This window comes from Bemisia tabaci, chromosome 6 (assembly GCF_918797505.1).
Source record: "Bemisia tabaci chromosome 6, PGI_BMITA_v3".
Taxonomy (NCBI): domain Eukaryota; kingdom Metazoa; phylum Arthropoda; class Insecta; order Hemiptera; family Aleyrodidae; genus Bemisia; species Bemisia tabaci.
In genome coordinates, this window is record NC_092798.1 from 38,753,840 (window position 1) to 38,777,975 (window position 24,136).

A 24,136-nucleotide genomic window follows, 5' to 3' on the forward strand; every position below is an offset into this window, starting at 1 on the left:
GAAAAATGCGATTTTATAAGAAAATACCAGGCGATAGGAAAAAAAACAAGGTCGTTTTCTCCTCGATACTTGTCGGCAATTATAAAAACGACAATCTTACAGCAAATCTAGAAGGCTGGTACAAAACTGCAAAATTTCTTTGAAGCCATTTTCTTTATTTTTCTCTGAGCGAATAAAAACAGCAAAAAAACTGAAGGGCCTTACAATTTGAATAAACCTTGCGGACAAAATTAATGCGACTTTATCAATGGATTAAACAACTTGACGATGTATACTCAAGTGTAATCATAAGTCTGTGGCGATTTGCCCGCGTTTTCCGCTAATAGTGGAAAAGATATAGAGGGCTAACAAGAACAGAACCAAGTAGAGTGTGATGAAAAAACTTATTCTATTGTATGAGATTAATGAGGTACACAACGCTACTGAGTCAGTCAGCGTTCCAGGTTCCTACCTGAGTGATATTTTTTAGTACTTAATACGTGTTTCAAAGGGGCAAATTATGTTTCCCGTGAAATTAAGTGGAATTCAAAGACAACTGGCGTCAGCATTAATATGTAAGTAACAGCTTGGCGTGCTTCCAATTTGTTAAATCTATTTTAAAAAATCATTAAAATAATTCAAAACTGGCTGGACTATTTGTTTACTTCTTTTTCAAAAATGACATGTGCAATTCAAAAGAAAGAAAAGTTTGCAGGGGTCTTAGATTTTTTTCTATTTTTCATGTTAACTCTCAAGGCCGAATAGAAAAAATGTAAAACCTGCACAACTGATAAAACTTTTTTTACGTCAAATATTGGCTGAATACTGTGGATTAAGAGAAATGATGCAGTTAACCAAAATAAATTTAATATAACTTTGGATGCTGCTTTATTACAACAAATTCCTTGACCTGGTCGATTGGGATGAATTTATTCTGGGGCTTTTGGTTGAATAGGAGAGTAAAACATTGAAATTGTGCATTATGCACAGTTACGTTCCCCACTAAACCCTGCACAGCGTGACCACCCAAAGGACACGATTCATGAATTGTGACCCAATTGCAACCCCAGCGGGTGATCATCGGTAATTTATATGCATTTTGTCAACTTCTCTATCAGTTATTTTCAAAAGCTCATCTAATTTCCACATCGGCGCCGAACACGGGAAAAAGGATGTAGACTGATGCTCCCACGCCTGATGCATATAGTAGATTTGAATTGATGATTGGTGAGGGAGGTTTGGGACGTAATCACTTACTTGTGTGAACGCTGCCAAATCAGAAAAGAAAACGAAAACAAGGCAAAGAAAGATATATTGTCCACGAGCTTCCATGAAGCTTGCTCAAAATCATTTAGAGATCAATAAAACGATTCATGTCTTTTTATTTGGCTTCAATGGACCGTATTAATAGTGATTTTCTTAACGTGAATTCATCCACGTGTTGAAAATCGCGAGAATGGGCAGAATTGTGTTTTGATGATTTAAGATTAAATTTCAACGAGAAATTAAGAAATCTGTCAAAAATTCAAGTTTCCACTTCCAATTTTAACGGCATCGTCCCCCTTCAAAAACCACGCGGCGCGGCGTCTAACGTGATCCACCGCGTTGCGACATACCATGGTTTCTTCCACCTTGGTATATTTCATGTTTTAAACCTTTAATAAACATCACCATACAGAAATAGAGCAAGAGAAAGAATGCGCGTTCACGAAGGCGCAGAGATACAACTATTCATGCTTAAAGGATGTCCGTGAAGCATTTGCGAAATTGAAGGCGCGAGGGTGTTGGGCATAAACTCGCAATGTTCTTCTCTATGCTGCGAATGAGGTGTCACTTAGATTAGGGAGAACAGTTGAAAAACGAAACCGGATTACGTATTTCCTATCTTCGGCTGTGTCTCTCACGTAGCCGTTGAAACACCACTGCAAATAAGAGAAACGAAATCATCACGTTGAGGAAACAGAGCAAGGGAAAGTGCGCGCGTTGATGACTGCGCAGAGATACGACTATTCGTGCTTGTTGGATGTCCGTGTTGCATTTGCGAAATTGAAGGCGCGATGGCGCGAGGCGTGAACTTGCAATGCTACCCTTTCTAAAGACGTGGAGATTTCGAAATACCGCAGCCGAGATACACATTTTTGCAGTCTCACCTTGATTATATCGTCACTTTCCAGCCAAAGTATCACAAGCGCCATGAGATGTTAAAAAATTTCCGCCGCAATTTTATTTTTTTACAGAGAAATTTTTGGTTGAATCAATTGGAAAATTTCATTGATTTCATGGCAGCACACAGAAAATTCCGTGACATTTTCGGACCGCTTCGTTAAACAATTTCTATGTACGAAAATAAAATGACAGCGGAAATTTTTAAACGTCCCATGGCGCTTGTGCACGGAGAAAAAAATTTCGTGCGTGGGACCCGAAGTTGAGGTCATATGGATCTCTGAAGTTTTCGGATCACGTATCTAAAAACTTGAGGTCTAGCTGCCGAAGTTCGGGTCAGACATCGAGGCACTTCGGTCTGTACCGGAGTACTTCAGATACGTTACCCGAACCCTTCGGTAAGTATCGAAGTACTTCAGATGTCTGACCCGAACTTCGGCAGCTGGACCTCCAGTTTTTAGATACTTGATACGAAAACTTCAGAGATCCATATGACCTCAATTTCAGGTCCCGCGCACGAAGTATTTTTCTCCGTGTGATACTTCGGCCGGAAGGTGACGGTGTATGATCTTCAGAGCGTCTATTCATCTCCTTTCAGCCGCAATGACGTCATTCATATACGGGACCCTGGTGGGGTGGTCAGCCCCGACGCTGAAGAAACTCCGGGAGCCAGACTCGCCGATCCATCTGACTCCTGCCGAAGAGGTGCAGATGATCAATGCCATTTACGCCGGAACCTTGCTCGGGACATTTCCGTGTGGGGCGTTGATGAACAGGGTCGGCCGGAAGGGCTCCTTACTCCTGCTCAGCGCGTTCCCAATCACTTCCTGGTCCGCGATCTACTTCGCGCGAACCGCTTCCATGCTCCTCATCGCCCGGTTTTTCGCCGGGGTTTGGGGTGCCGCAGCTGGGACGATAAGACCCATCTACGTAGCTGAAATCGCTGAGCCGCGAGTCAGGGGTGCAGCTGGTGCATTTACGATGGTGCGTTTAACGTTTCTGCCTTTTCTCTCAATTAAGCAAAAGTTATTTTGGGAATTCTTCCTAGATCGGGCATGTTTAATTTGTACATAATGTACCTGTATGTCCCAATCTCCTTTTCTTGAAATATTTCAACTTCTAAGTAATGATAGCCATTACGGAATTCATTAATTCCATCTTCAGGTCTCCTTCTAGATACGTGCCCTTTACCTGAATTTAAAATGATATTATTTAAGGCGCTTACACTTCATTAGAAAACTTAGAACAAAAGCATAGTACAGATACATTTTCACGGCGCGCTCTTCCAACACCACGTGCTAGATGTACCTGCTTGCTTTCACTGTACAACCAAGGTTAACTTAATTTTTGGGGGGATCGGGGGCGGGAATAAGTCCTTTGCGCATGATACATTGACACATTTTGCACACTCGAGGCTACCTCTTATATTGACCTTACCGATATTCAGCAACTTAGGCTATTTATGCCTTTACAAAATAGTCTCTCAATTTTATACCTATATAGACTAGAAGTAGCTCATGTAAATGTATCTAATACATGCATTTAAATTTTGACAGGTGGCCATGTTTGCGGGGACGATTTTTGTTTTCGTCGTTGGCCCTTGCGTTTCGATCCAGACGATGGCGATAATCAATGGGGTGGCTCCTCCGATCTTCTTCTTACTTTTCTCACTCTGCCCGGAGTCGCCCTACTACTACATCATGCGGGGGCGCCACGCGGATGCGGCGAGAACCTTGGCCTGGCTCCGAGGAGGGGCGCCCATCGAGAGTGAGCTGACCTCCATACAGACCTCCATCGAGAGGGAGGCCAAGGCTGGCCAAGGATACTTCAGGAAAATGCTAAGCCTCGTCACCGTCCCCGCAAATCGGAAGGCCTTTTTCATCGTCGAAGTCATGAACTTCTTGCAAAGGTATGCTCCACTCTGTTGTGATTTTTTCCGTGAAAAAATATTAATTTTTGATGATTGTTCGTTAGGATGCAAGCTACTATTCATTTTACCAGGATTTAATTATCTACAGTTATACGTGTCTTGTACTGTGATGGTCAGATAAACGAGAACATAAAAAGAAGAGTAAGGAGAATGGGCAATTTGTCAGTCCACGTTAGACATAGCAAATTGGCTTTTGGGCAGTTTTCATTCATGGGCCAAACGAGGAGTTCTTTTGGAGAAAACACGAAGGAAGAGTGCCCCCTCACCCCTGCCACCCTCAGGAAAATAAAAAAAAACCCTCAAAACCGGCTACTCCTAAGTTCCACCTGAGTTCTCATTGTTATTAGAGCCCAATCTGTGAGCCAATCAATCAATAAAATGAAATCAATCAATGAAAGTGAGATTCTGTGGCATACAGCAATCAACCTATAAAAAGTTATTTGGGAACTTTTTCTAACAACTATGTGCTGAAAATAACTTAGTTTTTCCAGAAAGTGATATTTTTCCCTTCTTGAAATTGGACGGATTTATGCTAAAAGGAACTATTTGGAAGTGGAAAGATGCAGTGTGCTCGTGGTGAGCTGGATAAGAAAGAATGTAAAAGTGGATATAGTTCCTTTTGGGAAAATGATGGAAAAGCAGGATTTTACATTAAATCAAAAGGAACTGAGCGCTGAATCGTGAGCTGTGGACATGTGACAAGAGCGTTAAGGACAGGGCTCATGAGTTAAAGCCGAGAAAGAACGATAACCGAGACGCCTTCGTTGCCGCTGACGTCACTGGCGCTTTAAAAACCCCATTCATTCTTATGGTCCTTAGCTAACGAGCAAACCCCATCTTTCCACTTACACATAATTCCATTTAGTATACGTCCAATTAACGGTATTCCCATCGTGTTTCTCCATTAAATGGAGTTGATACCACTACTACCCACCACTACCACTACCACTACCACTACCACTACTCTCTATCACTTTAACCCTGCATAATCATAAACTGTTTCGACAATTTTTTACCATTTTCCAGGGTCTGCGGGCTGAGCTGCATGGCAGCATACTCGACAGTCGTCCTCCCACAACGACTCGGACCCTTGACGGCCGACCACTGCACTCTGATAATCGGCATCGTTTGGTTCCTATCCTCCTTAGGTTGTTCCACCCTGGTCGACAAACTGGGCCGAAAACCCCTCCTCTACGTCTCCAGCATCGGTATACTTGCCTCGATGCTCCCGACCAGCGCTTGGTACTATCTCGACAAGGAAACCACGATGGACGTCACGTGGATCAATTGGGTCCCTTTGGCAGGATTCCTTCTCTTCGGCGTTACCGTTAACGTCGGCCTTGGCTCCATAGCCCCGACTTACATGGGCGAGATGTTCCCGAGCAACTTGAAAGCCGAGGCCTCCGCTTTGACCATTATGGCCGTCTCGGTTTCATCGAGTGTCAGCATAGCTGTGTTCGCACTGCTTACTGCGCATGTTGGCCTGTACGCCAATTTCTTGGTTTTCGCTGCGGTTGGGGCTGTTAATTGGGTTTTCACTTACTTCTGTGTGATTGAGACGAAGGGGAAATCTCTGCAGTTGATTCAGGATGAGCTCCATGGCGGAACCCATGGGAAACCTTCGAAAAATAATCACTCGGACGGAAAATTAACGGTGTGAGCGACTGTTATGCTGCCGTGATAGGGAAGAACGCCGTATGAGCTTTCAGACGTTGCCGAATTTCTTTCGATAAAAACCGAATTTGCTGGACAGTTTTAAAAAAAAATTCCAAAATTTTCAGACCATTATGTACGCAATTCATTCTAAAATATCTGAAAATTTAAAGGGAAAATGTGTTTAAATTGCGTCAAAAAAACATGTTTCATCAGGGGAATTTTCGGAACTCTCGAATGTTTATACGGCGTTGTTCCTTAGCACGGCAGTATGGGTCCTTTTTGTAGGGTTCAAGTTTTTCGGCATTAATTTCCTTAAGAAGACGAGATATGATATTTAAGCGCATTTACAAAGGGTAAGATAAACAATTCTAGTTTCCTCCAGGCTGCACAAGTGAGACTTTTTGTCATAGTCACTATAAATGACTTTCATTACCCTTTTTTTCTTGTTTTTACACATATGTAGAGAAAAGGTTCTTAAACTTGTTTTGAAATGAAAAAATTGTCAAATTACGTTATAAATCAAATACGACATGAATAAATAAATAAATAAATAATAGAATGATTATACCTGGAAACTGTCTGTAATATAAACCTGAAAGAAAAGATCTCAACTTTTTCCCTGAAAATAGGCTAATTTTGAAACACGTATACTGTATAAATGAGTACACGAATGTACTTTCTGAGGATGCAAAATTCTACTCCGCAAAGGCAGAGAGATTTTGGCGTTCTACCCATTTTAGGTGATGATGTGGCGTGCTGAGAAATAATATTGAAAAGAGTATAATCCAAATAATGGATATTATTCTACACGCGATGATATTGGAATGATTTGAAGCAACGACTGTAAAGTACTTGCATATGGAAACGATTCTTCCGCAAAGCAATATAGCGAGATAAAATTCATGAGACAGTTGCAAAATTACGTTCTGCTAATGCTGCCAAGTAATGAGGTTTGAAAAATGCAAGGAATTAGAGATAAATTTGGAAGACGTGCAAAATTTTCACGACTTCCTGTGTGAGTGAGCGAGTGAAGAATTGAAACGTAAATTAAACCAGTCACATCTCGTGGCTCGTAGCGTTCTATCGATTTTTTGCCCGGAAGGATCATGTTAAACTTCATTGTTGTGAGTGGAATCCAGAAGCAGTTGGCAGCAGCTTTGATATGTAAGTTTTCTATCGTTTTCTTGACACAGTGTTTTTTTATCTTTGTAGTGTTGAAATAGTATACAGCATGATCGATTGGTGGTCAAACGGCCACCAATTTGCACACAAAAATTGTATTGCTTCATCTCAGAGTGCGTTATGAGGTGAGTTCGCAGTGTTTTTCATAATTTTTTTCTGACATGGAAAATTGGAGAAAAATAGATTTAAAATTGAGAAAATGTGCCGCCTTCTGACGTTATTAGGCGGCATTTTCCATTTAACACATGTATTTTAGCAGATTAGGTTATTTTGCAATACTTTCTCCAATAATTGTCCAATTTAAAAACCACGGACATCCTCGTGCTCAGATTTCCTAGTAGTACCATTTGGACTGCATTTTGCAATTTGGAGCTATAAATTCTGGCTCATCTGAAAAAACGCTTATGTGCATGGGGAAACTAATGGCACATACGTTGTTTTTAAGCCGGGCCTGAATTTATAGTTCCTAATTGCAAAATGTAGTCCATTTTAAAGATGAAATTCACAAAATTTAAGACCCCTACAAATTCTCTATTCCATCTACTCTATTCCATCTACTCTATTCCAGCCGGATTCTCGTGTTTCATTGCCGGCGCCCTGACGGGATGGCCGGCCCCGACCCTGAAGAAACTCCGCGAGCCCGACTCGGCGATCCGGTTGACCCCGTCGGAGGAAGCGTGGGTGGTGAACGCCCTGCACATCACGACGATCCTGAGCACCCTCCCGCTGGGGTCGCTCATGAACACGCTCGGCCGGAAGACGACCGTGCTCGTCCTCTGTGTCTCCCCGATCGTTTCCTGGGTCCTCGTATACTTCGCCCGAACAAGTTTCGTCCTCATCATCGCTAGGTCGATCGGCGGCCTTTGGCTCGGTGGTTGCCAGACCTTGCTGCCCATCTACATCGCCGAGATAGCTGAACCGCGGGTGCGCGGAATCGCCGGCAGTTTCATTATGGTACGGTTTATTTCGACGCTTCTTATTTTTCAATCCCCTAAACGACCGTGCTAAGGAAGAACGCTGTATGAGCCATCCGGCGTTGCCAAATGTCCTTCGACAAATCACGAATTCATGGGAAAATTTGTGAATATATCTCTTCCGATTTTTTAGAGGATTTCATTCGAAATCTGATCTACAAAGTCAGAAAATTTCAAGGAAAAATATTTATAACACCCTTCAAAAGTGATTTTTTTGTGAGGACATTTGGCAACATTTGAGTGCTCATGCGGCGTTCTTCCTTAGCACGGCAGAAAAGGGTTAGTCCCTAAATTATACTAAGTTAAAGTAAATCAGTCCTATCACTATGGAAAGTATTGATAGAATCTTGCAATCGTGAATGCGACATCACGTGCGCATTGTAAAGCTGGGTAAATATGTAAGGCCGAAAAATATCATACTAGTCTCTCAAAAATCATACTCATCAGTGAGTAATACATACAACAATATAAGTAGTACGCAGACCAATACTACCGTGCTACGCAAAACGCCATATGAGCATCCGAATGTTGCCAAATTGCCTCCCGGGAAATATTAATTTTTTTAGAGCTTCGTGGATATTTTTTCTTGAAGTTATTGGACATTGTCGATCAAATTACGAACTATATTCCCTAGGAAATTTGAAGAGAAATACACATAAATTTCCCGGGAAATTCGTGATTTAACGAAGGTCTTCTGGTGACGTCTGAAGGCTCATACGGCGTTCTTCCTTATCACGACAAGATAGTGTCTGCATTGTGCCCTTTTCGAAGGATCGTGCCTGTTATGGGTTGAATTTAGTCGTATGGAATCTGGATTTGGGTTCATTTATCACAATAAGTCGCGCACGGTGGAAAATTAAAATTTAAAGAACATTTAACAAAAATTGCCCGACTTCCAGTACTCCTCCCCTTGATGTAAGTATGTAGCTGGATAGAGCGAAACATCGACCATTCTAAGTCCACAATTTTATTTTCGAATTAACTTCCGACAGGTCAACGCTTTTGCAGGAATAATTTTCGTGTTCACGATCGGCCCTTACGTGTCCGTGCCGCTGATGGCGGTTATCAACGCCGTGTGTCCTTGCGTGTTCTTTATGCTGTTTTCGTTCTGTCCGGAGTCACCGTACTTCTACGTCATGCGGGGGCGCCATGAGGCTGCGGGGAGGGCGCTGGCCTGGCTCAGGGGAGGGGCACCCATGGATGGCGAGCTGAACATCATTCAAACGTCCATCGAGAACGAGGCGAGGGAAGGTCAAGGCTTCTACAAACGGATGCTTCTTTTGATCACCAACCCCGCAAACCGAAAAGCTTTCTTCATTGTCGAGGTCATGACTTTCTTGCAAAGGTATGTTTTGTGTCTGATGGTGACACAACACTATTTTATTGCAGGATTAAATAAAAGTTATTTTACGTAAAAAAAAAAAAAAAAAAAAAAAAAAAAAAAAAAAAAAAAAAAAAAAACAAAGACGAAGACGAAGTTATTGGAATCCTGCATAAACGTGAATTCTACATCAGTGAAAGGCAAAAACCTACAAAAACTGTCAAACTGGCAGGAATGCACTTAGGCATGCACATGCACTGTTCTCACCTTCCTTTTCGAGAGTAATTTCTCGGGACACTATGCTCCGAGCGCCGTCAAAATGCAGACACTTGTGGTAGAAGCAATTATAAATAAAATTCTAGATTTTTTCCCTCCATCCCTTGATACTGAATTTCTGTTTTTCCCCACTTCTTAGCTTTGCGGCCCATTTCACATCTCACAGGGTTGGCAAAACTGGAATTCAAACCTAGCACCCTTACCAAAAATCGATTATTCATGATAGATTCAATGGAACAAAAACACTACTACCACATTACGAGGGTCAGAACTGATTGAGGTCCGACTGATAAATATTCTATCTCCTTCATTCCAGATTTTCCGGCCTTAGTGTTTTGAACTCTTTCTCCACGGTCATGCTACCAGAACGGACCGGCCTCCTGACCGCTGACCACTGCACACTGATCATGGGCATCGTCTGGCTACTGGCCTCTATGTGCTGCTCCTCCTTGATCGACAAACTCGGCAGAAAACCCCTCCTTCACATCTCGAGCATCGGCATATTCGCCTCCATGATCCCGACCGCCGTCTGGTACTACCTGGACAGGGAGACAACAACTGACGTCACTCGGGTCAACTGGGTTCCGTTTGCGGGGTTCCTGGTTTTCGGTTTCACCGTTTCCATCGGGATCGGTCCTATTGCCGCGATGTACCCGGGCGAGATGTTTCCGAGTCACCTCAAAGCTCAAGCCTCGGCCCTGTCGAATATGGTGTCGTCTATCTCGGCTACTCTCAGTACGATTATGTTCGTGACGATAAATGCGCATATTGGGCTGTTCGCCAATTTTTTGGTTTTCGCTGCCGTTGGGATCGTCAATTTGGTTTTTACGTGTTTCTGCGTGATTGAAACGAAAGGCAAGTCACTGCAGATAATACAGGACGAATTGAAACACGGAACTCGAAAGGAATTAGGAGTGGATCGAGATATACCGGAGATAGGCTGTGGTAATCATGGGCAAAGACGGTGAAAAGGAATTCTTTATTTGGGTTTCAGGACATTTTGTCAACGATTTTTTGTCAATGCAGAGTGTGCTAACATTTCAAAATCATGAGTTAAAAAACACTGACTATGCGAGTATAAATATCAAAGCCTTACAGAGCGGAGCGGCGTACTGCCAGCGCGAGAGGCTCACTGGCGCCTACAAACCTAAGTGGATACTTCATGCATTGCACAATGCTTGAAGTATCCACTTAGGTTTGTAGGCGCCAATGCGCGTTTCGCGCTGGCCGCCCGCCCGCCGTGCGACAGCGCCTGAAGCAACTATTTCACAACAGAGGTGTTGCACAGTATTATACGAAATTGAACGTTTTAAGAATGGCAGGCATCCTTTAAAAGTACAGATCCATCCTCGCAAAATAAATCAAGATACTTATCGTACACAGGAAAAATCTAAGAGCTTTTAGTTGAGGCAAATATGTTTCATGAAACCTGCACTTATAAACTTTACCCTAGAATCTTTTAATATAATACTGCTTACGTGATCTCATGATTAAAATATATTTCGAAAACTGTTTTTGAATGTTATTTCCTCCCCCACTAAACTTAAATTGAAACAGAAGTAACTAACATAGGCATTTGACTTTTTCCTCTTTATCTCTTTTTTTTATTTTACCTCTCTTAGTTTGATATAACTTATGATTACTTAGGTACAACTTAGGATACAAAAATTTGGGAAAGAAAGGTTGCAATCGAAATGAAATTGCAATTACCTATTAGTTAGTAATGACACTAAGAAAATTTGAGAGCCTTACGATTATTTTCTAGATTAGATCAGAGACCTCGATGATCACATTTCGTATTTCAGTAACTAAAATTATTTTTAAAAAACTTGAAATTCCACTGAAAAACCTTTGATAACTAGTGACTATTTCGGAAAAACTAGAGCACTACAAAGTAATTAGTAAGTTAATGGGAATAGAATAAAAATAAACACTTAAAATACGTTAATCTAATTTTAGAAGGGTAAAATATGAGAGAACCAAAACAAAATGAAAATTATTTAGTCAAATTTTATAGCTGAGAAGAAAACTTTGATCAAAGAATGTATAAATCCAGGTGATGAAAGTTCGCGAAAGATGCGAAGAGTGCTTCAATACAGGCGCCTGCTGATTGTGAGTTTGAGCGTTGCCGCCGATACACTTAATTGAATAAAAATGACATAAAACAATCACGAAAGATAAGAAAGTTATCATATCGACAAGCTGTGAGGGTGAAGAAATGGGAGGGAATTGATGTAAATTTGGATGCGGTGAAACACTTTCACGTGCGATAGATCGTCGCTCCTTTGACGTAAGGGCATATCTCCATTACGACTTGAGCCCTGTCCTCCGTATAACTTCATGATTCCCGAGGCTCAAGTGGAAATCGAGATACGCCCGCACGTCGGAGGTGTGACGAGATGAGTGGGCAAGTAAAATCTCAAACGAGATTAGACCATTCACTACTTGTGGATCAAAGCGTTCGGTTGATTTCGCGATCGAATGGATAGATCATGTTGAACTTTATTACAGGTGGAATCCAGCGCCAATTAGCGGCATCTTTGATAGGTGAGTGGCCATTTTGCTAAAACTATTTTCAGGTTCCCTGCGAAGATATCAATGTCGTTAGTCACGACGTAGCATAAAAAGTACATCGTAAACAAGAGATCTAAACAATTGCGTCAGGCTTGCGCGTAAAATTGCACAAAAACCACGTCGATCACATCAGAAATTTCTAGAATTTATTCCTAAACACGTAATATGTGAAGTCCGTACTCCGTATCACGCGATTTAGCGTCACAGTATAATGCTCTTAAAATCGTCTTCGCAAAAGTTTCTGACTTCTCAGTTTTTGCTTTTGACAATTTCGATTAATTTTATGCATATCGCTATGTGGTGCAGCTGATTTTGTAAAATCCGTTCAATTTTAAGCGTTTCTTTTCTTTTAAGTCGAGCCTTTCTTCGCGCGATGCCGTTTTCAAATCGCATATCGTGACTTTTTTTTCTTTGGGTGGTGAAGGACATTTTCAAAAAATGTAAATGCATGATTTTGCTTCCTTCCTTCATAGGAAATTAAAACAAGCAGTTCCAACGCCAAAGCGTTGGAGGGCGCTTCTTTAACACTGCGCATGCGAGGAACGTTTTCATACGGCCAAGCGAGAGTATTGCGGACGGACGATGTATAACAAATTGCCTACGTGAAGGTGGTCCGGCAGCAACATACCCGCCGCTAGTCTCTGGAAAACAATAGAAAATAGTAGTTGCGTACGTTGCCAGCGAGCGCGCTGCGAGCGCATCTGTTTCAATTACCTAGCATCGAGTCGGGCCTCTAACTTTCTATTCTCTCTGACATAACCTTAAACCTTCAACCCAGAGCCGCAAGTTCGTTGCCGCAAACAGCTGACGCTTGACGATGCTGCGCCGAGAAAATGAACCAATCACAAAATAGCACAGTAATACGTCACTAAAATGAAGAGATCACGTGACTGTTCGTGATTTTTTCGAATCAATCTGAAACTACAACCTCGAATATGAGGCATTTAAGCATAACGAAGCCCCAAAATAGTTTAACCAGGTAATACGTCCGTGCGAGATTGTTATGCTTAAAAGCAAAACATTTCACGAAAACTTTTACGAATACCAGATGCAGAAGAAAATCAAATTTTCCCGGGTGTACCAGAATGGCGTCATTACCCATAAGGCAAAACGGTATGTAGTATAGTACATGTTACATCAGGGGAGTCGAACGGCTGGAAAGGGCGCATCTGGTACCCAGAAGCGCCCAACAAGTGGGGAAATAGGCACTTTGTGACATAGTTACCTAACTCGCTCGTTAAAACGATACACGGAGAAAAAAACTTCGTGCGTGGGACCCGAAGTTGAGGTCATGTGAATCTCTGAAGTTTTCGGATCACGTACCTAAAAACTTGAGGTCCAGCTGCCGAAGTTCGGGTCAGACATCTGAAGTATTTCGATGTATACCGAAGGGTTCGGGTCACACATCTGAAGTACTCCGGTACATACCGAAACCGAAGTGCCTCGATGTCTGACCCGAACTTCGGCAGCTCGACCTCAAGTTTTCGGGTGCGTGATCAGAAAACTTCAGAGATACATATGACCTTAACTTCGGGTCTCATGCACGAAGTTTTTTTCTCCGTGTACCATTCCAAAAAAAGTTTTCTTTAGTCTGGAATTTTTCCACGTAATCTCATTTTTGAATCACATTTCATGAGTATTTCCATCATTTTCCAGCTGGTTTCTCGTGTTTCATCGGCGGATCATTGATGGGATGGCCGGCCCCGACGTTGAAGAAATTCCGGGAGCCGAACTCGGCGGTCCGCATGACCCCTCCGGAGGAAGCGTGGATGGTGAACGCCCTGTACATCATGTCGATGCTGTGCACCCTGCCAATAGGGGCTGTCATGAACCGGATCGGCCGGAGGACGACCATGCTCGTTTTATGTGCCTCCCCGACCATCTCCTGGATAATGATCTACTTCGCTCGAACCAGTTTCGTCCTCATCGCCGCTCGAGCGATCGCTGGATTTTGGCTGGGTGGTTGTCTAACGGTGCTGCCTATCTACATCGCTGAAATCGCCGAACCGCGAGTACGAGGAATCGCTGGTTGCTTCATGATGGTACGCTTCATTTTCATTCTATTTTTAAGTCTTCTGTGATTGGTTAGCCGATGGGAACCTCCTCTCTGCCATGCTAAAGAAGAACGCCGTATGAGCCTTAAGGCGTTGCCAAATATCCTTCGAGAAATCACAACTTTCTGGAAAATTTTTTAACTATTTTCTTTCGATTTTTTGGAGAATTATATTCATGATGATTTGATCTTAAACGTCGAAAATTGCAGAGAAAAATATTCATTAAGTTCTTCAAAAATAAAGATTTTGAGAGAGGCAATTGGGATTCATTCGAATTCTTACACGGTGTTTATCCTTTGCACGGCAGCTTTAGCTTTCAGAAAAAGCGGAGGTCTCAAAGCTCATGAGCTCAGACTTCCGTTGTTAGTAATATCTAGCCATGACTCATGGGTATTCAAACTTAATTTTAACATTTGTCATGCAAACAAGGAATAAGTCCAAACAACCATGATTCATAATTAAGCTGTGCTAGAAATTTTTAACAACGGAAGCTAAAGATCGTCCGGTTTTAGACATCCATAAGACTTGATTCAATTCTATAGAATAGTAAAGCTTGCAGCAAATAAACAAGAAACAGTTGTCTCCATAGATGGCAAAAAAACGGCTTTACATTTTTATGCAAAAATCAACTTTACAGTGAAATTGCATGTTAAAGCGGTTTCAAAAGGTGTCTTAAAATTACAGAATATTTCTGCTTTGATAAGTCACTTTTTCAATAAGCTGCACTGGAAAAAAACACATTGGATCTAGAGTCCAGACTCTTGAAATCATTGACAAGAAAAAGGACTCTTGATTCAATCAGATTTAAGCTTAAATCAAAAGGAAATCCGCTCAAATTAAGAGGCTTGGTTCTTGATTTCAGCTTAAATCTAATTGAATCAAGAGTCCTTTTTCTTGTCAATGTTTTCAAGAGTCTGGGCTCTAGATCCAATGGGTTTTTTTTCCAGTGTGACAGTATAAAATAGTGCATTTCTTAACGTTCATTTCCCTTCCAACAGCTCAACGCAATGGTGGGAATGCTTTCCGCTTATGCGATCGGCCCGTTACTCTCTGTTCTGACAGTGGCGGTCATCAACCTCGTCTACCCTATACTCTTCTTTGCGCTCTTCCTGTTCTGTCCGGAGTCCCCGTACTTCTACGCCATGCGAGGGCGCCACGCGGCCGCTGGTAGGGCGCTGGCCTGGCTCAGGGGAGGGGCGCCCATCGAGGGCGAGCTCACCATCATCCAAACGTCCATCGAGGACGAGGCAAAGGCGGGCCAGGGCTATGTGACGAGGATGCTCCTGTTCATTACCAATGCCGCGAACCGGAAAGCCTTTTTCATCGTCGAGGTTATGAATTTTTTGCAAAGGTTCGTTTCATGGAAGAATGTAAAGCATCACATTCCACACTGGAAAAAAAACACATTGGATCTAGAGTCCAGACTCTTGAAAACGTTGACAAGAAAAAATACTCTTGATTCAATCGGATTTTTGCTTGAATCAAAACGAAATCCGCTTGAATTAAGATACTTGGTTCTTGATTTAGGCTGGATTCTGATCGAATCAAGAGTACTTTTTCTTATCGATGTTTTTAAGAGTCTGGACTCTAGATCCAATGTGTTTTTTTTTCCAGTGCATTAGAAAGTTTAGTCAATACGATTTAGCAACTATATTCATTGGGCCAGTTCAGAGGAGCTTTTACCTGTTGAAAGGATGAATTTGACCCGTCTATTTTAATTTATTCATATGCATTTAGACTTCATTCGAGCACTTCTAAAATAAAGCTTGGCATGCGAAAGATAGGCCGTTCACCGACAAAAAATAGACAAAAACGTTCAACGTGTCTTGATCAGTAATTCTCCGACAGGCTCGGAAAAAAAAGAAAAAAAAAAAAAAAAAAAAAAGAAAAAAATCTGCCGATAATTTTAAGATTGAATGTCGTCGAGCGCTGGGTAGAGTGTGGGAGCGCTTAGAGCACTGAAAAAAAAATTCTCGGCGTTTTTACCGAGGTCCGTTAGTACCTTTACCATCGCACTTTTTTCACCAATTATTGGTAATTTCACCAAGACAGACTGGTAAGCTTACCTAAAAACCGGTATTTGTACTGTCTTTTTCAGGTAAGAATACCACTTTTATTGGTAATCAATTCCCGGTAACTTTGCCGTTTTATCTCGGTAATTCTACCACAGTCGATTTTATATATATATATATATATATATATATATATATATATATATATATATATATATATATATATATATATATAGAATTTATTGTCAAGAAAGAAATCAGTACAAAGAAAGAACATGACTTTTTAGAATACACTTAAGAATTATTACAACAACTACCTCTGTTTAAAAGGTATCCATTTGAATTTGTAGATTAAGATTTTCTACAGAAAGTTTTAGATAGTTTTAGATAGAAAGGAATTTTAGGCTGTACAATTTAATAAATTGCACGATAAAAAATATTGGCGTTTTTACCAAGGTCCAGTAAAATTACCGAGAAAGTTCAATAATTTTACCGAGATTCCTCGGTAAAATTACCAATTCCATAAATGGTAATTTTACCAAAAAAAACTGGGATCAAATAGAACCCTGAATTCTCGGTAATTTTACCCTTTTCTTAGTAAATACACCGAGATTTTTTTTTTTCAGTGAGAGACTAACTAACGGCAACCGAAAAGAGACCCTATAGTTAGTCCATCATTTTCTCCCTTAGTCTATATGAACCACTCATTTCAACCAATAGGCTGGCTCCATATTCCTTACGTATTCTTTGTCTATCGCTTTGTCTATCAATTTCAACAATCAGCCAGGAGATCATCTCTATTATTAAAGCTGCTATCTTCCACTTTTTCCAGATTTTCTGGCTTGAGCGCTTTGGCAGCTTTCTCTACCGTAATCCTCCCAAACCGAATCGGACCTCTGACCGCTGACCACTGCACCTTCTTCATGGGCGTCAACTGGCTCGTAGCAAGCGTCTGCTGCACCTGCCTGATCGACAAAGTGGGCAGAAAACCCCTCCTCTATCTATCGGGCATCGGGATATTCGTATCCATGTTCCCGACGGCCGCCTGGTACTACCTGGACAGGGAGACGTCAACTGACGTCACTCGGGTCAACTGGGTTCCGTTCGCCGGGTTCCTGCTTTTCGGCTTCACCATGGACATCGGTCTCGGCTGCATCGCCCCGATTTACACGGGCGAGATGTTCCCGAGCAACCTCAAAGCTCAGGCCGCCGCCCTGTCAAACATGGTCGCTTCGATCTCGTCGACCTTGAGTACGGCTTTGTTCGTGGTGATAAGTGAGAAAGTCGGATTGTACGCTAATTTCTTGGTCTTCGCGTCGGTTGGAATCGTCGTTTTGCTTTTCACGTACTTCTGCGTGATCGAAACGAAAGGCAAGTCCTTGCAGATGATCCAGGAGGAGTTACATTGCAGACCGGGAAAAAAATCGGAGACGGATCACGAGAAATCGGTGACGAGTTGAAAAGAGTGCTATGCGATGTATCGATTGATCTGTCATTTAAACCTATGGAGAAGGTTCGATAAAGAGGGTGTCCGCAACGAATACCTTAATAATCGATTCTTTACCATAGCTACAAATGGGGAAATATCGATAATCATTTAAACCTATGGAGAAGGTTCGGTAAAGAGGGTGTCCGCAACGAATACCTTAATAATCGATTCTTTACCATAGCTACAAATGGGGAAATATCGATAATCAATCATTGACGCCTCGCCACTGAAAGTGAAGTTGAAAGGGAACGGAAAGTTGGTGGAGGCAAATGCTCGGACCCTAGATTCGGTTGTTACTGGTGAATCAACAGGATTTATAAACTGAAAAAAGTCCGGTGTTCTATACCGGTTGCATTAATCGGTCTATTTAACCGTACTATTTGTCGTAGGAAACGTAGTATCCTTGGTTGATGCAACCGAGCTTTCAAACCCATAACGCAACGATAAAAAAAGCTCAGTCGCATGAGCAGAATGTGCGGTTACAAGAACCAAACAGTGCGGCCGATATAGAACGCCGTACTTAAAGTTCAGGTGGTCGAAATGTCTTTCTCAATGTACAATCCGAAAATCGTCAAACTCAGGAAGCTTTGAGGATAAAAGAGAAAAGAACCAGGAATAAGTTGAGAATTCTAGCATGAAATCGGCAAAATCAGATGTTTGAATCATCTACTCGGTTCAAAAAAATTATGTAAGTATGTTTCGCTTAACGGTGATAACTTTGAATTTCAATGTCTTTAGTGTCCATTCAATTATTGTAGTCTTATGTATTCAAATTATGATTCTGTCTCAAAAGCGGCAAAATTAGAATAGATTTATCAACGCAGCCCATGAAAGATAGTTCTAATAACTGTGTCTTTCAGTGGTAGTATTTTGGAACGTTGGAAAACATTCTCAAGTGTGCATTAATCCATGTCATTTTTCCAAACTACAAATGTACTGATGTAACGTTCTAGCTGATTCATTTTTTGCTTTGGCGTGTAATTTAAGATCATTGATTCGTTGTGGAACTTGTACAGATGAACTCTCATGTAAGTCTTTATTCTATTCATAAATGATCTCATTATTAAAATTTATTTTCAAAAAATTACTTTTGAACAGATGTTATGAAATGCATTTTATTCCCCATCGACGGTAAAATCCCATTAAAAGAACAAATTCTTCTTGCCATTTTTTTGAGAACATGCTCGTTACTTTAACAGCTGACAAATAGGTACCTACAGCCTACACCAAACAATGCCACATTTTAGAGCTAAACAAAAATTTAAATGCGCAACAGAAACCAGGAACTTGGTATTGCTATATTCTGGACTACCAGTTCTGTTTGAAAAAACAGAAAACGGCGGGAAGCACACATTCAAAAATAAAATGTCAATCCTGAGTTGGACTAACTTTTCTCAGACGACTTTAAAATTTACTTTGCCAAAATTAAAAAAGAAAGATTCGCACGTGCAGAATTGCTGAAAAAAATTCAAGATAACTCTTCTCATTCTTCCCGCTTCTTCTTCATTTCGTGAGAGTCCCAAGTACTTTCTGTGGCATGATCATTATTATAGCGCAATCGTACTCGCATTATTTCTCTTGCGGTTCAAGAGGTAAAGTTGAGACCAAGATTTGCGAAAGAGAGATAGAGAAAATGCGAAAGGTGAAGGAGGGGTGTCTGCCTCAGGCGAGGAACCCGAAAAATACGCGCTACTTAATCAGTCAAGGCTCCGCACCATGTGGAGTTCTGGAGTGTCAAGTGCCGATTGAGACTTTCGCCGTGAACAATAATGATGATGTACAAGTTCAGTGGGATCCAGAGGCAGTTGGCAGCAGCAGGGACATGTAAGTTAAATTTTTTTAAATCCTTAAGAACAAGTATTTTGGCAACTTAAGAGTACCAAAAATTACTGAGAAAATCACAAAATCTGAGGATCGTCAAGAGCGCTGTGGGCGCGTCTGATATTTACGTCTTAATTTAACCAAAACCTGACATATTTTAATGAGAAGTGTACGGAGAAAAACACTTCCTTCGTGGGACCCGAAGTTGAGGTCATATGGATCTCTGAAGTTTTCGGATCACGTATCTAAAAACTTGAGGTCCAGCTGCCGAAGTTCGGGTCAGACATCGAGACACTTCGGTATGTACCGGAGTACTTCAGATGTGTCACCCGAACCCCTCGGTATATACCGAAGTACTTCAGATGTCTGACCCGAACTTCGGCAGTTGGACCTCAAGTTTTTAGATACGTGATCCGAAAACTTCAGAGATCCATATGACCTAAACTTCGGGTTCTACGCACGAAGTTTTTTTCTCCGTGCAGCTTGTGCTTTCATCTTCCAGGTGCGCTCTCGACGATAATCATGGGAAACATGCTCGGCTGGCCAGCACCGACGTTGAAGAAACTCCGCGAGCCGGATTCTGAGATCCACCTGAGCCTTTGGGAGGAGGTATGGGTGGTGAACGTCTTTTACTTGACGACCCTCATGGGTCCGTTCCCATACGGGGTGCTCATGAACGTCATGGGACGGAAAACGACCCTGCTCATAGCCAACATCTTCGCTGCCGCTTCTTGGGCACTCACCTACTTCGGTCGCACTGGCACTACGCTTCTCATCGCCAGGGGCCTCGCTGGAATCATGTCCGGCGGGGCTTTTACGGTGATGTTCGTTTACGTCGCGGAGATCGCTGAACCGCGAGTGCGCGGGATCGCCGGAACGTTGATGGTGGTAAGCGGTTTTTATTTTAAATTTTCAACAATTTTCGTTGGGTTTCTACACTGGAAAAAAACACATTGTACCTAGAGTCCAGACTCTTGAAAACATTGACAAGAAAAAATACTCTTGATTCAATCAGTTTTAAGCTTAAATCAAAACGAAATCCGCTCAAATTAAGAGGCTTGGTTCTTGATTAGAGCTTAAATCTGATTGAATCAAGAGTATTTTTTCTTGTCGATGTTTTTAAGAGTCTGGACTCTAGATCCAATGTGTTTTTTTCCACTGTTTCATAAGGCAATAACAACCAGTCGTTTGTGAAACAACTAGGAAATCATCTTGTATCAGCTTATTTATAGATCATAAAGGTCGTAACTATCACTTTCCGTCACTAAAAATGTATTATTAAAAATTACTGAATATTATATTTTCACAGTTTACTTCGAAACTTCTCAAAATTAATATATAAACGATTAACGTGCAAATCCACGCAACTCCGTTTAATGAACAACTCGAGGTGCGGAAGGGATACTGCTCGATTAGAAAATTCACGAAGACTGGAGTTTTTCTCATGGGCGGGAAAGCTAAATATTTCGTGACCAGCACTGTATAAAAACATTAAAACCTTGGTTTGGAGTTGATTTCAGTAATTTTTAGTCTGCGAATAAAGTTATATTTGAATCAGTGAGAACGAAAACACACCAACTCGAAAAATTAAAATAATCGAGACACACACACAAAACTGCATAGTAGGTGAAGAAATTAGCCTAAGAAAAAGATTTTTGGTGCCTAAAAGCAAGTACTTAAGGACACTTTAAATGTCCAAGTTGGAACAGATACGGTAACTCCAATGACCTTTATGAAAATCGTCTGTCCATAGTGGAAAGTGAGCATTTTCAAGTTACCGAGTTAGTGTGTTTTCGTTCTCACTGATTCATTTATGAGGAGGGGGCAATATCAAAATGCTTGAATCCGAACAATTTCGAGAGATCCATAAAGTACTGTGTTTCCAGATTTATATCTGCATTCTTTCAAGTTTTTTCCTTTTTTTTAAAAAAAAAACAGCTCAAAAATACGCTAAACAAGTATTATAATGACCTGATATACCTAATGTTGTAACATAGAGTATGGATCTTTTATTTGAACCTTTCCCACAGGCAAGCATATTTCTCGGGACGATTTTGGTCTACCTTTTCGGCCCCTACGTCTCAATCCAAACGATGGCCGCGATTAGCGGCACGCTTCCTCTCGTCTTCCTCTTGCTCTTCTCACTTTGCCCGGAGTCGCCCTACTACTACGTCATGAGGGGGCGCCGCGCGGATGCTGAGAGGGCGCTGGCCTGGCTCCGCGGAGGGGCGCCCATCGAAAACGAACTAGCCGCCATCCAGACCTCCATCGAGAGGGAAAGGAAGACTGGCCAGGGGTACTTCGCCAAAATGCTCAGCTTGATAACTGTTCCCGCCCATCGCAAGGCCTTCATTATTGTTGAGGTCTTGGCTTTCTTGCAAAGGTGAGTTTCAAAACTGGACCGCGTTTAACAGAAAGGAACCAAGCCACATCAGCTACTGCCAAATTTACCTGAGCACTTTAATTTTTTACGAGAGAAGGTTTGTGCGGATTCCTTTGAAACTTTTAAGGAATTTGCTTCGTACTATGGAAAAATTTCACTGAAATTTGCACAAATATCCGCACAACCGTTTCCATGTATAACATTAAATTGCCCAATTAAATTTGGCAACAGCTGATGTGGCTTGGTTCCTTTCTGTTTAACACGGTCCAACTTTGCATTTCATAAAAACACATATGTGCATAGTGAACCAGATGGTACATTTGCTTCTAATCTGAACCAGAATCTGTACTTCCTAATAACAAAAAATAGTCAATTTTGTGTGCAACACTGATTATTTTTTAATCAATTTTTGATGATCAATTGAAGTTTTTGGAGACATTTCTCCTCCATCAAGCAAATTTCTTCACTCAAAAATGTGTGACTCTTTCCTTAAACTACTCCTGAGGTGACGTCTCTAATCATGAGACTGATGTGAAAAAATAATGTTATAGTACGCTCAAACATGACGGATGACGTCATCAACCATTTTTCGAACGACTCAAATTTTTTCCCCTCAAAGGAAGGAAACACATGACTTTCGAGACACCTCTCTACTTGTACTCGTAACTTAAAAATGAGTTAATTACACCGAAAAAAAAGTGAAGTTGATTTAACATTCTGGGTGTAAAAAAAGTGTGCGAGAACTCATGAAATGCTGAACCTCCCACAGCAGTCAGTTTTACATTTTGGCATTGCTAAAGTAATTGCTGTAGTGGGTAATTCAGCATTTTATAAGTTCTCGCAACCTTTTTTTACACCCAGAATGTTAAATCAACTTCACTTTTTTTTCGGTATAATTTATTAAAACAATCAGGAACCACGCTATTTACGTCGTAGACCTAACTTAAAAGCTTTATAACGATCAAAAATAAATTTTACAACACGCACTGGAAAAAAAAACACATTGGATCTAGAGTCCAGACTGTTGAAAACATCGACAAGAAAAAATACTCTTGATTCAATCCGATTTAAGCTTAAATGAAGAACCAAGCCTCTTAATTTGAGCGGATTTCCTTTAGATTTAAGGTTAAATCTGATTGAATCAAGAGTCCTTTTTTTTGTCAATGTTTTCAAGAGTCTGGACTCTAGATCCGATGTGTTTTTTTTTTTTTTCCAGTGCGCGCTACTCGTCCATTCACGCCAAAATTCCCAATTTTTCAGGTTTTCCGGCTTCAGCAGCTTGGCCACTTACTCCACGGTCGTTCTACCCCCGCGTCTCGGCCCGCTGACCGTCGACCACTGCACCCTGATTATGGGGGTTGTTTGGCTTGTATCCTCCCTATTCTGCTCTGCCTTCATCGATCGGGTCGGCAGGAAGCCCCTCCTCTACTTCTCCAGCATCGGGTTTGTGGTCTCCATGCTGCCGACGGCCATCTGGTACTATCTCGATCGGGAGACATCCGCTGACGTCACCGGGGTCAACTGGGTCCCTTTCGCGGGGTTCATTGGTTTTGGGGTCGCTTTGACTGGGGGTTTAGGCTCCATAGCCCCCGTCTATAACGGCGAGCTGTTCCCCAGTCACTTGAAAGGCCAGGCCTCCGCGTTTACTACGATAGTTGGCGCCGCTTCGTCTGCGATTAGCATAGCGATGTTTCCTATGTTGGCCAGTCATGTGGGGTTGTATGCGAATTTTCTCGTTTACGCCGCGATGGGGCCTGTTACTGGGGTTTTCACGTATTTTTATGTGATCGAAACAAAGGGTAAATCGTTGCAGATGATACAAGCCGAGTTGAATGGAGAGGAGATTGGTGAACAAGAGGAAAATGGGAAGGAATGAAGCTGATCTCTACTTCTAGAGAGAATAGACTGATTTAGCTAAAAATTTAGGATCCTAAAATTTTCATTTTATTTGATTTTCCCTTGTTTTTAGAAAGGAGTTTTTCCTTGAATTCAAATCCTTGCGACGAAGTAAAAGTAAATAAATAATTCACTCATTTCTCGACTTTATTTCTTTTAGAAAAACTCACAACTTTGGATCTATTAATTAAGTCATATCCCAAAAGAGACCGGATATTTCAAAACTAGAAAACCCATTTTCTTGACAAATGTTTGTGGCACTAAGGATAGCGATGGTTCGTTGTGTATCATATGTGAAGTAACAAAAAACCAAACATAAGCTGTGAGAAAGAAACTTTCATTGCAACAAGGAGACACGCGTCGTCTCCAAGAAATTTTACAGAGACACTCAGTCGTTGACGAGACGGGTGTCTCTCCTTCAGCACA

The 24,136-nt window shown here is 41.5% G+C and overlaps 4 protein-coding genes across 6 annotated transcripts in view; 3 read left to right on the forward strand and 1 right to left on the reverse strand.

Moving 5' to 3' along the window:
• The window catches only part of Sema1a (semaphorin 1a), a 583,530-nt gene that overhangs the window by 253,385 nt on the left and 306,009 nt on the right, over positions 1 to 24,136 (reverse strand). The window lies entirely within an intron of this gene.
• Positions 160 to 6,263, forward strand: LOC140224874 (facilitated trehalose transporter Tret1-like). The gene is made up of 4 exons (XM_072301805.1): positions 160 to 554; positions 2,741 to 3,126; positions 3,699 to 4,051; positions 5,099 to 6,263. Exons 1-4 carry the CDS (start codon positions 500 to 502, stop codon positions 5,730 to 5,732), a joined length of 1,428 nt encoding a protein of 475 aa, XP_072157906.1. The 5' UTR covers positions 160 to 499; the 3' UTR covers positions 5,733 to 6,263.
• Positions 6,662 to 10,931, forward strand: LOC109036936 (facilitated trehalose transporter Tret1). The gene is made up of 4 exons (XM_072301804.1): positions 6,662 to 6,892; positions 7,479 to 7,864; positions 8,877 to 9,229; positions 9,798 to 10,931. Exons 1-4 carry the CDS (start codon positions 6,835 to 6,837, stop codon positions 10,447 to 10,449), a joined length of 1,449 nt encoding a protein of 482 aa, XP_072157905.1. The 5' UTR covers positions 6,662 to 6,834; the 3' UTR covers positions 10,450 to 10,931.
• On the forward strand, positions 11,881 to 23,849 carry LOC109036937 (uncharacterized). The gene is made up of 9 exons (XM_072301476.1): positions 11,881 to 12,028; positions 13,712 to 14,097; positions 15,108 to 15,460; positions 16,954 to 17,569; positions 18,627 to 18,638; positions 19,277 to 19,434; positions 19,914 to 20,319; positions 21,462 to 21,814; positions 23,075 to 23,849. Exons 1-9 carry the CDS (start codon positions 11,974 to 11,976, stop codon positions 23,688 to 23,690), a joined length of 2,955 nt encoding a protein of 984 aa, XP_072157577.1. The 5' UTR covers positions 11,881 to 11,973; the 3' UTR covers positions 23,691 to 23,849.

Coding starts and splice junctions, on each gene's coding strand:
- LOC109036937 (XM_072301476.1), top strand. CDS start 11,974: ATGTTGAACTTTATTACAGGTGGAATCCAGCGCCAATTAGCGGCATCT. Junction 14,098..15,107: donor TCGCTGGTTGCTTCATGATG/GTACGCTTCATT, acceptor CCCTTCCAACAG/CTCAACGCAATGGTGGGAAT. Junction 20,320..21,461: donor TCGCCGGAACGTTGATGGTG/GTAAGCGGTTTT, acceptor CCTTTCCCACAG/GCAAGCATATTTCTCGGGAC.
- LOC109036936 (XM_072301804.1), top strand. CDS start 6,835: ATGTTAAACTTCATTGTTGTGAGTGGAATCCAGAAGCAGTTGGCAGCA. Junction 7,865..8,876: donor TCGCCGGCAGTTTCATTATG/GTACGGTTTATT, acceptor AACTTCCGACAG/GTCAACGCTTTTGCAGGAAT. Junction 9,230..9,797: donor GTCATGACTTTCTTGCAAAG/GTATGTTTTGTG, acceptor CCTTCATTCCAG/ATTTTCCGGCCTTAGTGTTT.
- LOC140224874 (XM_072301805.1), top strand. CDS start 500: ATGTTTCCCGTGAAATTAAGTGGAATTCAAAGACAACTGGCGTCAGCA. Junction 555..2,740: donor ACTGGCGTCAGCATTAATAT/GTAAGTAACAGC, acceptor ATCTCCTTTCAG/CCGCAATGACGTCATTCATA. Junction 4,052..5,098: donor GTCATGAACTTCTTGCAAAG/GTATGCTCCACT, acceptor ACCATTTTCCAG/GGTCTGCGGGCTGAGCTGCA.